Source organism: Amblyomma americanum, chromosome 1 (genome assembly GCF_052857255.1).
Source record: "Amblyomma americanum isolate KBUSLIRL-KWMA chromosome 1, ASM5285725v1, whole genome shotgun sequence".
NCBI lineage: Eukaryota > Metazoa > Arthropoda > Arachnida > Ixodida > Ixodidae > Amblyomma > Amblyomma americanum.
In genome coordinates this window covers 78134965-78149752 of record NC_135497.1, presented here as the reverse complement: position 1 = coordinate 78149752, position 14788 = coordinate 78134965, and the positions used below count along the sequence as shown (strand labels likewise).

Sequence of the window (14788 nt, the reverse complement as noted above, 5' to 3'; positions counted from 1 at the left end):
ATTCGTTTTATGGTCTTTTCTAGCCTGTACAGTCGGACCCGGATATATCAAACTCGAAAGGGATCGCAAAGTAGTTCGGTACATCCATAATTCGATAAATACAAGATGGCAATAGAGAATATCTCCAACCTAGAAGCAAGAATGCATTACACCCACTTTAGCGCCGCACTTTTTGCAGTAACGTGCTGCCTGCCGGCATTGCTACAGCTAACCTACTTTGCATCAAAGCCACAGCAGAAGGTTGTTTGGAACTAGTCAACCGCCTGCCATCAGATGTCTAATCCTGTTACCAGTACAGTATATATAGAATAATCGTGCATTAAAATTGAGGTGCAGCTGGTTTCTGCAGCACTGTCAGCAGCAAAGCAAGCGGCACATCCCAGGCAAGGGCAACTGCTAGTCTTTAGTTGGTTGGCTTCACTACATATCAGGGATGTGGCATGGAGAGTGAGCATCGAAGAGTGCTCTTATGAGAAGTGTCACTTGTAAGGGAGCGGCGCACAGTTTTATATATGAAATGACTGCCGAAATTGGAGTTCAGTATAGTGCGCGACTTTTTCAAGGGGATAATCTGTGTGTTCGGTATAGCCAATAATTCAAAATATCTGGGTTCATCTGTAAAAGCTCTGTTTTTGGTGAATGTGTTGAGAGAGTTAGTGCAGTACCCTATCAGTACAGGCAAACTTCTATTTGTCCTCAGTGTATCTTTACTTTCTTTTGTTGATTGGTCTGGATCCTAGAATGTACAGCCGGAGCTAAGTGAACAATATTCTGCTTTATTACTAAAGGTTGCACATGGTGACAAGGCTTAAGAATTAAGAGCATGGGCACTAAATTTTCGCTGTGTTCTTTCTTCATGGTTTTGCAAGGCAGTAATGAGCATAAATTGGAATGTGGAATTCGCCTACATATGGAAGCTTTTTGCAGCATAGTAATACTAGTACAGTGATTAACTAAAGTGTTTACTAGGTGTACAATTAACGAATGGATTAATTCGAGGGCCTGCTATCCGATTCGTATTCGAATATTCGAAGTATTCGCACAGCCCTTTACTCACTTTTATTTGCATACCCCATGTTCGAGTATTCCCAGAAAAAAAAAAAAAAAATTTTTAATTAGTGGTAGGCTACCTTGAAACACCTAGAATAATTCTTTTCTCATGTTTAGTTTCAGCAGCCAAGCAGTGGCTATGACGTCAAAATTTACAGTGTAACGTGAGGCATAGAAAAAGAGCAATGTTATAAGTACTTGTTCATTTGTTGTCATTCTGGCTCTTGAGGCAAGCTGGCATAAACATAAATTTAAATGGGAAATTTGCGTACGCCAGGTAAATAATTTTTTTTTTTTCTTGCATTGGTTGGGTTGGTTTCAGCAGCCGAACAGTGGCTTTGACGTGTAAGTGGACTTGAGGTCATATGATACGATAAAAAACTGCAATATTGTCCCTTTCAAGCCCTTTCATTAATAGCCTTTCATTGTCCCTTTCATTATTATTCATTCAAAAAGTTCCAAATTTTCAGACTGTTGTAGACAGTATGCCAAGAGTCCATAGCAAAACTCCCCATCTTAACTCATTAAATAGGCCGGTTCTGCTAGGTCCTCATATGTCCATGCTGGGACACAAAACTGCTATCATGGTCGCAATTATACTTCATTTGACAGATTCCTGCCATGTGAAGTCGTTTAGTTAGCAAATCAAGATGTCTTAGGCATTTGAAAGCACTCATAAGTGGCAGTGTCACCCATAAGTGACATTGCCACACACAGAAGCAGTGAGGTGCATGTAGTAAATTTGTATGCTGTGTACACAAGCTTGGTTATTGGGAGCTCAAGTGAAAATTTTCATATGGTAATCTGCTGGTTCCAGCCTTCTGCTTTATTATCACATTCCCAGTAGCTGCCCTGATAGCACTGAAGCATTATAACATTTGTTTGGAGAAGCTGTTCGTGCAACGTCCTCTCATTTTCTAGCCTCTCTGAAATGTTACGAACAAATGTTGAAGTGAGTATGTAAATGTTTAGCACGCATGAAAACACCTATGCTAAAGAGTTAGCCTCAAGGACCATGCAGATCTGCATATAATGAGGGCACATGTACAGCTTCAAACCCAGCTTTGCAAGCAGCAACAAGAGCAACAAAAAAGCACTACAACGCATGCGACTTATAATATGTGGAGCTCATACACTCACATTCCAACTAATACCATGGGCTCATGCTTATATAGGATGTCCTACAGGTATTTGTGGCGAATTGTGAATAAGCTGAGTTTTGTGAATAAATTTTGCTGCTATGTAAATAAAGCAGGCACAATTCAAGAGGTTTAGGTGAAAAGTTGTTAGTTGAACATCATTACCATATACGCAGCAGAAAAAGTTCTCCAAACAAACAGCAAAAAGTTTTCAGCTGGAACTAAGAGATCCCAGCTTAGAACCATAAGCTCCCAGTTAGAACCAGGAGGTCCAGACACAAAACCAGTTAGTGCAGTAAGGATCCTGTTGGAACCAATTGGCCAAGTAAAAATCAAAGTTTTGCTGCTGGGGCTCTGTTGGCCCAGCACCAAACCTTCAAGGTTCGTGCTGAAACCAGTTGGCCCTGTAAAAAAACCAGCAAGGCTCCTGTTGGGACCATTTGAAACCAGCAGATACCAGCAGATTCAAAGCTGGAAGTTTTCAGCTGGGATTTAAATTTCCTGTTTGTAGCTGCAAGTTCAGGTTAACTTATTTTCTGTAAGTTGGCTGTACTTTCTTTTTTGTATTAGGAAGAGTTGAAGGCCACGTTTGGGCGAGTTGGTTTTCCATGCTGAACGTGAAAGCTCAAGAAACAAGGACATAGAATAAGACAGACAACACGAGCGCTCACTTCCAACTGATTTTGTTACATGCACGAAACAGAATTTTATACTCTTTATACTGCCTGCAAGGCATTACCCCAGAGTGTTGAAAGATAGATAACAGTCATCGAGCATCACACTTGAACGATAAAAGATAGGACATCTCTTTTTGTGAGAGCAGAATTGACGGAGCACTTACAGAGCACGCATGTTGTCTGTCATATTCTATGTCCTTGTTTCTTGCGCTTTCACGTTCAGTAAGATTTGAAGGTTTTTTTGAGGAAGGCTTTACGTCATTAAGACACTGAGAATTGAGACAATTTATTAGTAGCAGTCATGTGGCCTAAGCTTCATAAGCCGCTGCTGCTATGTTGCACTGAATGGTGCCCCATGCTGCTACATAAATTTTTAGCTTTCCATGTGGATTCTGCATTGACTGTTATTTTTCCTTTTTTTCTTCCAGCCATACAGTCTCCGATAGCGTATCAAAAGGAGCTCACGAAGGATATGTGAGTATTTAGCTGATTTAATATGATTGATAGGTTTTGGAGTATAATACCTTGTGCATGTGTTGCTTGTGTGCCCATTTGAGGTGTATTATCAAGACTGCTTGGTGTTACTGCTGAAATGGTGCCATTTTACTGGCTTTGCAGAAAAATGCAGAAACAATGTGATATATATGCAGGACATTTTACTTAACTTGAGCAAAGGATAAAGAAAAGGGGGGGGGGGGGGGGGGGGGGGTGCACCGTAGCTGGGTGAAATCAACGGCGCATTGTTTCCCGTCATGTGGCACTCCTGAGAGTATTTTTTTAAAATTCTCCTTAAATATCTAATTGCCTACAATAAGTCAGGGCAATTTTAGACCGCTGCTCTTTGGTTCCCGTTCTCGGGCTTGGTGGCATGCCCTCCCATCGACAGCAGCAAAGGGTAGGAGACGGCAATAGTGAAGAGAGCGTGAGGAGGAAAGTTGAGGAGGTGGGTGTGGTGGCAGTGCGAAGCATGGCTAGTTTCAAGGCGAGCATGCGCTCCCCTCGAGACTGGCCGAACATGAAGGCAGGTTGTGCGGCTGGACCCAAGGGCACATGAGTAGCGTGCATAGTCACCTGCACACCGACGACATCTTTGGTCAGGTATGCATCGCTGACTAGAGATGGTGCCAGAATAACGCGTGCTGTAAACATACTGGTCCGTTACCCCACGCGAGGGTCTTCAGCGGCAGAACACTGCACACACTGCCCAAGTTGAATCCCAGAGACACCTCCGTTCGGCACTGCGTATTCCGTATGTGGTCCCCTACGGTTCAAATACCGCAGCAGCTGCACTCAGAAGTTGCATTATCTAGAAGCTTAATTGTCGGCTCATTTTTTAATGTTTGCGGTAGGGTCCAGTGCATTTCATTTTGTTGTGCAGGGTGTTAAGAAACAACCAATCCAGTTTTTTGTAGCAGTGCATCTTCCACATGGACTTTTTTTCTGCATTTAATGAAATCCACCAAAATATGAAAAGAACCACGTGATTGCGCTACTGCGTTGTAGCGCTGCCAAACACGTTTTCAATGGACGAAGCATGCACACTCAGTCTCTAAGTGAACGGCTGATGCCGCTGTCATCATAGGCTTGAAATTGCATTGGCGCATTCTTCCGCAACATGGAAAGTGCGTGCCGTGATCTGCGATAAGTTATAGGCAGGCCACCGACAGCCAACTCAGACAGAGCTTTTATTGAGCCATCACACAAACGAAACAAGAAAGGAAGGGAATGCAGTGCAGTCACATATTTCAAGGTAGCCTCCATTTTCTTTATTTGTATCATTGTGCAACCTGCCGAACTGAGTGGCGGCCGCTCACTTCGGCACTGTCAGCGCTTTGTTTTGTTCGTTAAAAACATGATTAGAAGTGCTACAGTGTCATGGTGCATGAACATAGTCACATAGTTCTTTTTCATATACCGCGGGCTTTCTTAATTAAATGCTGGAAAAAAGGACCATACATGAGGCACGTTGCCACAAGAAACTGCATCAGTCATTTCTTAACTCCCTCGATTTTACGAAACACGCTTGACCCTAAAATAAATATTAAAATTTTTGCATATTATTTCTAGTTAACCAATTAAGTGGAATATAAAAAAATGCCCTGAGGAGCACCATATGATGGCAAACAATACAACGCTGGTTACCCCAGTTGTGGTTTCCCACTTTTTTAATCCTTGGCTTGAGTTACATGACACACACACATACAGGTATTCCAGGGAAGGCCTCCACTAATCTTTAAAAGTAGGCTTTCTAGTAAGCTGGTGAACTAAATTCTTATAGCGAACATTTTTTTATTACAAATAAGTGCCTGGTTGCAACTAGCAATTTTTAGCTGGTCATGAGCAGTAGCTATATCAGTTCTTAGAAATTCGTAAACTCAATTACTCTTGACTGTGTGACTCAAAGAATTTGGCAGTTTTATACACGACTGGATCAGATGAAATCATCTTTTTACATCAAAAAGCCTATTTTGGAAAATTTTTGCTGGGCTTATTTGAAACACCGAATATCTACTTTCTAATCAATTACCTTTCAGCCATAAAATGATTGTGCTATTAAGTTCCCATTGATCAACGCCAGAAATTTTTTTTTTGATTAAAACAAATATTCCCCTGTACTTTTCTTGATTTAGACGACTGCTAATGCGTGTGCACGCGCGTCCACACGCACCTAATATTGTGATGTTCTCTGCGGCAGTAATGGTGTCAGTAACGGTAACGGTATCACCTTACTAAACTGGTGTGAATTTTTTTATTCTTAGGAGCACCATGTGGTCTCTTTCGAGAAAATAAGTCCAAGTATGGTATCATCAACAGGGATGCCAGACAAGATGAGGATAATTTCAGAGTTCGAAACAGTGGTCATATCTCCTACTGGAACAGTAAATTGTTGAACCCTCCCTGGCACTAGTACTTCATTTTTATTGACGGATGACATCGCATACTTTTTGTCTTGGAACTGCTGCTTTTCTGATCTAGCATTGCTATGAGAATGCTGTACTTGGATTTATTTCATTGAAAGCAGTGAAGTGTTACTCGCAAGCATAGTATTAAACAAAACAGCCATCAAATGCTGTTTCTGTATAAAATCTGAGTGTGAACAAAGTGACAGTTCTGCTAATAAAGCATTTTGTAACTGTGTCCCTGAGTGATGAGACATTTGGTACTGTTTTCTGCCTTGATTCAGCATTTCAGTTGGCTGGTTTATGCTTGCTCATTCACGTTAGGCAGTGTCTTTAAAAATCTTTTGTATGGTTTAGTGTCTAATACAGCGCATGTTCCCTCTGGCATAGTTTAAATGCTTATTTGCACACAGTAAAAGCTCTTTAATTCGACCCTCGTTAATTCGGAAATGCGGATAAGTCCGAACTGTCAGCTCGGTCCCGGCCAACACCCATGTAAGTCTATGGCGTTGGACGCTAAGGGTCCCGCAACTGGTTCTCGAAGGGAGGCCACGTCCAGGTATGACCAGGGCAGCAAGATCATTGAAATATCCCTACTCAAAACATGAATTCCATGCTGCATAGTCGCTCGTGCACCTCTGAGGTGCACTCGACGGCAGGGATGACAAACAATTAGGCTGCCCCGTACCCGAGAAAACTCTGACCGCTTAGTTCCGGTTTCATTTTTCTGAGCTTTGCAGCAATGACAGCTCGATCAGCCAGCATCAGCCAGCCGACCTAAACCAACTGAGCACAGTTTTGGGAGCTGATTGGAGCATCGCTGGTGTTTTCTCTCCCTCTCCTCCTTTTTTTTTTTTTTTTTCTCGTGGCTTCTGCGCCCTCTCCTTTGCTTGCTTCCACGTAGTTTCATTCTTCCACCAGAATGCTGAACCTGTGCGCTCGTCACATGCCATTTGCTGTTTGTGCGGTAAAGCGGTGAAGCTTCACTGCGTCACACCGTGAAGGATGCGGGAGTCCTTGCGATTCTGCTTCGACGCTCCCGACAGTGTGCACGCAATAAAGCTTTGATGGAAATGTGAAAAACAGTCATTCTCGCACTGTTATCTCAATATCTAGCACCAATTTCCCAGTCTTTAACCAGATAAATTTACCATGATGCAAGCAGTTCTCGAGTATTTTGGGGGTCATGTGATTATTCAAACTTTCGGATAATTCAATCATTTTTCTCGCTTCCTTGAAGTTCGAATTAACGAGCGTTTACTGTAGTTCGTGAAAAGAGTAAAATTTCACTTTACATCAGTGTTTATTTCTCTTATAACAAAGTTTATTATTTGTTGAGAAGCATTTCATCTTTTACTACAGTAAAGTTTCTTTTATCAGACATTTTAACCATGTGTTCAGCAGTTGGCTTTCAATAATTTTGTACCTAGTATATGTACTACCAGAGATAGAAGATCCTAGGGCCCACGACTGGCAATCTGTGCATATTGAGTGACTGGCTCCATTTTCATGTATGGTGCACAGCTGCAGCGGTGCAGTGTGTGGTAGATGGCAATAAGCCAATTTAAACATGCCATGCTGTTTTTGGCTGTGCTGTATGTGTGCTTATATGATGGTCGCTATAGTTTTTAGTGCTAATTCTCTATGCATACAGACACTTAATTTAACTAGCACACATTAGAGGAGACAAGTCAGACATTCACCTCCACATCTGTGGTTTAGAGCCACTAGCTAGTAACAAAGCTATGCACTTCTGTTGTTTCTTGCGTGTGCTGGAGACTTTTGTCCCTGATAGTACGACCATTACTTTATACCATGCCAATCAAGCTTCTGAATTGATGGAACTTAAGTTCTCTGGTAATTGTAAGTCTTTGTATATATGATTCCTTGCGTAACAAAGCACACAATTAAAATTCAGTATAGTGTTTTGCCCTCTTGCACTTGCAGATGTATGCCATGCTGTGGTGTTGCCTGTGCAAGCTTGAGCTAGCATACTTCCGTTAATGCTTTGATTTGCTTTTATTTTAATTCATTTTGTGCAATTTTGAGCTTGGGCATTGTGCTGCTTACCTCAGGCAAGTTACACCTTGCATCTGCTGATTGATAATTTTTGTGAAACTGAGAAGTGGTCCTATGTTATGCCGTTTTAAGCATTTTGTTTGGCATTCTGTCGTTGAGAGTGAAAGGCCTTGCAATCCTTCCCCAGTTTGCCTGGCTTTCATCCCACATGGGATTTTTGCATAAGGCATTCTTTGTACTGAGAGGAGCTTGCATGCCAGCTGCATTAAAAGTTCCTCTGCTTCCCTGGCGTTCCTTGGGGTATTGAGTAACCCTGGCTTCTGTTTACCCCTCCCCCAGGCTACTTTCCCCAAGCAAAACATTCAAAACTTGATCTCCTTCCAAAATCCTGTATAGCCAACCCCATGGTTCTATTTTGTAAGTAAGGTTGTTGTCTCTGCCCGACATTCTTTCTCTGAGCTCCATAGTAAAGCCTTGTTCATCTGGCACCTTTCTACAGATACTGCACGCAGTCTCAAATGTTTGAAATAATGCTGCAGTGCTTTTTGGGGGGGGATGTGTGTATAGAAGCATGATCTGCAAAAAGTCCACTACGTGGTTCACTTTTACCTCATTATGTGCCGCAACTTTACTGCTCACTTTATGGAACACATGAAGAGGCTGTGAACTTCATTAAATCCTGCATGTACTGGCTCACATGTATAGGGCCTTCACCCTTTTGAAAATTCTTTCTGCATTTAGTACCTGTGATATTGTATTTTCTTCTTTGCTTATGGCTAAGAAGACTGAAATTTATCTTACACGAACTAGATTTCTTGCCATGTTCAAAACGTTAAGTTCACAGCTTTTGTCTCTGGGGCTTAAGCTTTATTTCATGATTAGCCAACTTTAACTGGGGTTGGTCACCCATTCCCTACGCAGCGAAATGCATCCCACCATCTATTGTGAGTGGTGGCTTGTTTGACATTTTTGTTACGTATAGTTTGTTATATTTTGCTTTAAGAGTGCATAGTGAGCAGTGTGCAGTTGTTCAGACTTGTACCTGTGCAGGATTACCTAAAGCACATTCATTAGCAGTTGAAACAAATTGATAGTAATGTTGAGGTGCACATCATGCGTGCTGTTGAAACTGCATAAGTACATAGCTAATTGTGTGTCTGATAAACAAGGCTCGACTTGGCTCTTTCTTGGCACGTGCTTTGAAGCTGCCTGTTGGTGCCAGATGCTTTTCCCTTGCATTGGCTCTATAGTTTTACCCTGTTTATATTCTACTGTGCATTTGATTTTGTTCTGCCTGTTCAGTTTTTTTTTTTTTTCCTATGTTGCTTCTTCATAGCCATGCATTCTTCTCTGCGTAAACAAAATTAACCAAGTTTGAAGTCAAAAGCGCTTGTTTTAATTTCAGATCAGTGTTTTTTGCATATAATTTTTATGGCCAAATTATTCCTTTTGGATAACTCACTGGTGCACGTTTGATTGGGGCTTCTTTGAATGCATATTCAGTACATGCATTAAAGCAGCTGCAATCATTTTGTTAATGGAGACCCATGTCTTTCTGTAATCTGTGCTGGTGTTGTAGTCTCATGAAGAACATATTGACATATTGGATTGTTAGGTGTCTTGGAGACAATAGGTCTGTGAAAGATCTGTATCAATACCATTTTTACCAGGGCTAGTGCAATGCATATAAAATCAGTAAACCAGATTGTTGGTTACACTGAGACAGCCTGTGCATTCGGTCAGCTTTATAGCTTTATGAAGAGGACACGCAAGATTACCTAAACCGGTATGCAGCATTTGGCCATCATAGCTGTTAGTAATTTGATCAGGTTCCTTTCACTTCATCACTGGTGTCATTGCTCGTCATAACTACTCATTTACAGTTTCCTATGACAAAGTTGTGTATATTCATATCAATTCCAAGTGCTTCCCAGTTCACAGTGGTCATGGTCTGATAGCTGCTGGCATATTGCTACTCGGCTCTTTCATGCTTCTTAAAGCAGTGCAATTACTCTGCGGCTTATGGAGTCTCATGGCATTGGCACAGCCGATTAAAGTAAATTCCAGTTGCCACCAGGCTGCACTGCTTGCTGCTGTTCACTGAATGGTCAACCATTTGTGTCATTCACTGCCCAAGAGAGTGTTTGCATGATGCCAAACATAATGAATTGTACATAACTCAGTCTGACCAAGATGTTTAGAAGTTTGGATCAACTCTGATGTGATCATCAAGATTATGCTGTTTATATTACAAACTAGCACTGTGTCTGATCATGAAGCCACATACTTTGGACTTCTTTCTCGAAGAATATAATGTGCGACAGGTTGTCTCATTGTTTTTCTAGTCTGGCGGCTAAAAGGGTGCAAGCAGTTGTTGTGTGCCTCTCGCAGCTCTGCGCCTGAGCTGAGCTCCTTGTGGAACCCGTCGCTGCGCAAGACCCTCTCACACCCAGCAGCAGCACACAAGTGCACGCGGGGCAGTGTGGCCACAGCAGACAGTGGCACGTCCAAATCCATGCGCCAGCGGGACAAGAAGCTGGTGCGGCCCGCCGAGGCAGAGGACCGCAAAGCCCCACAGCACAGCCCGGGCAAAGGCAAGCGCACCTTCCTCGAGGGCTTCCGCAACACCCTGCGGCCCAAGGCAGCTGCCAAGCCCGAGGCTGCCCTGTGCTTCAGCCACAGCTTGGACTCAGCCAGTCGGGCAGCTACCACGCTCGAGCCCGCGGCTGATGGCCGTCGCTGGTCCGAGACGGTAAGGGCTCCCCTCGAGGCCCCACTGGCCACTAGTGCGGCTCAGGACTGATGTTCCACGCCTGTAGATATGTACAGAGGAGCTGCAAGGTGATAACTGTGTTCCAAGTGTGCCCAACTTACCATGCATGGTTGTCTGTGTCGCCAATGCTCTGTGCAGGGGCACCCATGCAGGAGGCTGCATGTGTGCGGCTACTCACAGCATTGCTAACCCGAGTCTGAATGTTGTAAATAGGTGTAAATGGCAGTCAGTGTCCGGCAGGCTGTAGCTAGGCCTAGCTGTTGTTTGACTCACATTGGTGTTGTCCGACGTGAGCGCTGCCCAAGTGTCCTGCCATGAGGGCGCACTCACCTGGATTGGCCGACTGCAGGTCCCTCCAAGAACAAGAAAAAATGCTCAGCTTCCCTGAAATGCTCCATGCTAGTTGGGAGTTTGTTCGTTCTGGCTGTTGTGCTCTGCATTGTCGCACCAGTTGTTTCCTCTCTTGCTCTCCTGATCAAGTCTCCAGAGCCTGTGCTGGAATGAACTAGCAATTCAGCCAAACTGATATGGTGGAAGATGAGACTACATGAAAACACAGTACCTTGACAAGCAGCGCTGCGGCCAGTGTTTCCCGGCCAGCCGTGATCCTTTCCTCTCCAGTCTTTCGAAGATGGTTTTGCGCAAGTGGCTTGGCTGCAGTACTTCTGCGACTGGGCAAAGCAAGGAAGATGCATAATATTTTACACCGGCAGGAGAATGGTTTGTTTGTATAGTGTGAAATATGAGCTGTACATTATGTGAGTCTACTTCATGGACCCGTGCAGGATGGAAGAAGCAAGGGATGTATAAAGTACTAGTCAGTATTTATGGCTAAATGATTTTATAATAAACTTGTTCACTTGCATGTCTGTTGTGTGTTGTAATCACTGAGCAGCAGATGACCCGCCAGTACTAACCATGCATCTCTGCTGTCTGGCGGATGGGTGTGTGCTGCAAGTAGGTAAGTACAAACCATGCATGCCCTTACATCACTGACGCTGAAACTTGGGCCTCTAAAAACAAGTCCTTGTACTGCTGCCTGCTCACGTCCGCAGACAATTGCAACTGCCTTGTGAAAACCCTTTCTGGGATTGGCACCTTCACATGCAGTGTTTGCCATTGCACTAGCTGTGCATGAAAAAGGTCTGTGTTCGCATTTAACTTTGATTATATCAAGGTTTCTGCTAGGTTTTTTTTTATATTATGCAGCAGAAATCACTTCTCTTACATGCTTTTCTTGTGCTCTTAGGTTATGGTTGCGCACTGCATAGCAGTATACATTAACAGATTTTTTTTTTTCCCTGTATCTGTTAGCACTATGTTACATGCATTGTGTAAAGCTTTTTTTTGTTTCTTTTTGGTACTAAAAGACCAGTTCTGTTACCTCCCTCTTACTGCAGTGCCATTATGGGCAACTTGTAGGTAATATTCTATTTCAGCAGGACATAACAGCAAATTTTTATAGCAACCATTAATTACACAATTTATTTTTATCACACTGGAACAGTTGCTGCCAAGTGTGTCAACTTCATAATTGCTCACATGAGATCAAAAAGTTGAGGTACTAAACGTGAGGAAATATGGCCGATGCTTTGTAGATGCTTCCTTTTCACCTTATGCTGAACTGAAAAGGTAGAATGCATGCACCGTAGTGTTTGTATGCCTTCTGGGATTGCCTCTTGTGTTCTGAAATAACTGCGTAGTTGGACTTGTAGAGGAAGTTACATGGTGTTTGATGGGACTCTTGGTACCATTTGAAAACTGCAACATAAGCTTTACTGTGGCTGTGACGCCCAGCACATTTAGTCTCTTGGAAGCGGAATGTTATAATAGAGGAATTTCCAAGTGGCTGCGGCATTATTTATAAATGGTGCGTGTTGTTCACAAATACGAGAAGCACTGTTTTAAATAGGCCATTTTAGAAATGGACGAAAAAAGGGTATTTAATGAAGGAACTTTTAGCAGTAATTTTATTACTAATATATATGTATATATATTAGCGAGAGCTACATTGGGCCACCAGTCGAGCACTTCGCGGTGGCTGAGAGAGGCCAATTGTGCGCATGCATTGTTGCCATGGCAACCGGAGAGGAGCAGCAGGTGCGGCCGTGCGCCCGCTCCACCGTCGAGAGAGAGAGAGAAAAACTCGAAGTTGGGGCACGCCCCTGGGTCTCCGCACGACCCCACTGCACTCAAGTGTATAACGAAGCGCGCTTCTTCGCCGCCTCGCCGCATGCCGCCGTTCTATCACCCGAACCGCGCGTCGCATGCGCAGCATTGCATATGAAAGGCGGAGATGTAATGGGCGCCTGTATCACAACGTTTGACATGGATGCAGAGGAGAATATAGCCGCTGCTAAACGGCGGTATAGAAGGCTGTTGCCTGGCACTTGGCTACTCAACAAAGAGAATGAGCGTAAAAAGGGGAAGAGAGCAGCGGAGACGCCCGAACAGAGAGAGGAACGGCTTTCCAAACGGAGATGCCAGACTGCCGAGCGTAATAGACGGCGCATAGCCGCCGAGATGGAGCCTATATGTCTCTCATTGCTGAACATACAGTGACCACAAGCTCAGCCAGGGAAACGTACCTCTCGCTACGTATATCTTGGCATAGCCGAGCTAAGGCACTGCCATTTTTTTTCCCTGTTCCTGCATGCCGATTTCTTCCGCTTTTGCATGCAGCGGTGCTCTCTTGTGAAAACAGCGCGTTCATCACGGTGAAGCCGTCCCCCTGCGGACGAGTGGAGAAGCTTAATTGGCTACGGAGCCCAGCTCCAATGGGTTTGCTTCAATGACTTATTGTTCAGTTGAAAAGGCTAACTCGCCACTTTCTTGTTTTTTCATGCAGCCTCCTTTCTGCATTGCCAACTACTTTAATCTGCACATATTGTTGCGCCTCATGCCGATGCGAACTATTGTGCCACCCGCCTCATGGTCGCGCAGGGGCTGCACCATTATACCAGGTGTTTCAGGGAAGATTAATTTCCAAAAATAGGCTTTTTGGGGTAACAATTTGGCTTTTACGGCATAGTGTTACCAGTGTTGGCGGACACCAGAAAACCGGTGAATCGTCTTTAATATGCTGGTTAATTTTTAATAATTCTTAACTATTAGAGTTAGGTGCCTAGTTGCAATTAGAGACTTGCAGCTGATCGTTAGTAATAGTCATAGCTGTTTTTATAATTTCGAAAACGTGTTTACCCTTGGCATTGTGGCTTGACAAAATTTGGCTTTTTTGACTAGTTACGTGCACTGGAGAAGTGGCTTTGCCTGCTTGCTTTTCAAAAGCGCATATGTATGTTGGCACAATGTAGCCAAAATTTGTGCGGAGGATAAACACTGTCCGCAAACACTGGTAGCACTATGCCTCAAAAGCCATATTTTTACTTCAAAAAGCCTGTTTTTGAAAATCGCTTCCCTGAAACTGGTATATGCTGCCTCATTAATAAAATTCGCCGTTTTTTTTTGTTTTTGGAATGAGTAGTTCCAGGGACTCCGGAACATTTTTTTTTTGAGTGAGGGCAAGATTTCTAGTTTTTGTTATTCCAGGTTTTATTTACATATTAAATTTGATATTGTTTATATTTTCATTCTTTTGCTCTATCAAAGGTGTATTTGTTTGCGCATATAAAATGAATTGAATGGGCAGCGTTAAAAGATGGACAAACGAGGAGTGATCGGCTGCATTAAAAAAAATGGCTGTGGCTCAACTCTGCTGAGCCACGTTATACGGAGCGAAATGCGACCGAACCAGCGGCCGATGTCGACGCGTAGACGTTGGCAGCGTCCGCTGGCCTTTTCCGCTTGAGGTACTCTTGTTGCCTGTTCCGGTGCTTCTCCAGACGTACCTCTCGTTCTTCATCGGTTTCATCAACTCGACAAACCAGCTTTCGCGACTTATCGCTACTTTCGCGACTTATCGCGGCTTCGTGACGCTTTCTGTCGTGGGGATCTCTAGAAGCAGCCCGGCGCTCCAATGCTCAGTCGAAGAACTCGTCCGGGTGACCGGTTCTCGTCCATAGCCGTGTTTACATGAATGCAACAGAAGTCGACTTCAGTCCCCTTTTTGAGGGAAAGTGCAAAAACGTCGAACATATAGTAGAGCTCGAGTCAAGCCTTTCCTTCTCAAAAAACCTGCTCTTTCCTTCAAAAAGGGGACTGTAGCCGACTTCGGTCGCATTCATGTAAACGCGGCTCACGTCTGTGCGGTGTCTAGGCGGCGAGCGAATC

The 14788-nt window shown here is 43.6% G+C and overlaps 1 protein-coding gene across 1 annotated transcript in view; it reads left to right on the top strand.

Annotated features, from left to right (window-relative positions):
* LOC144113091 (kalirin-like) overlaps window positions 1-14788 on the top strand; it is a gene marked incomplete in the record, with an annotated part of 253434 nt that overhangs the window by 201996 nt on the left and 36650 nt on the right. Inside the window, 2 exon segments of the mRNA XM_077646013.1 lie at window positions 3295-3340; window positions 10177-10537. Coding sequence (XP_077502139.1) covers window positions 3295-3340; window positions 10177-10537 — 407 coding nt within the window.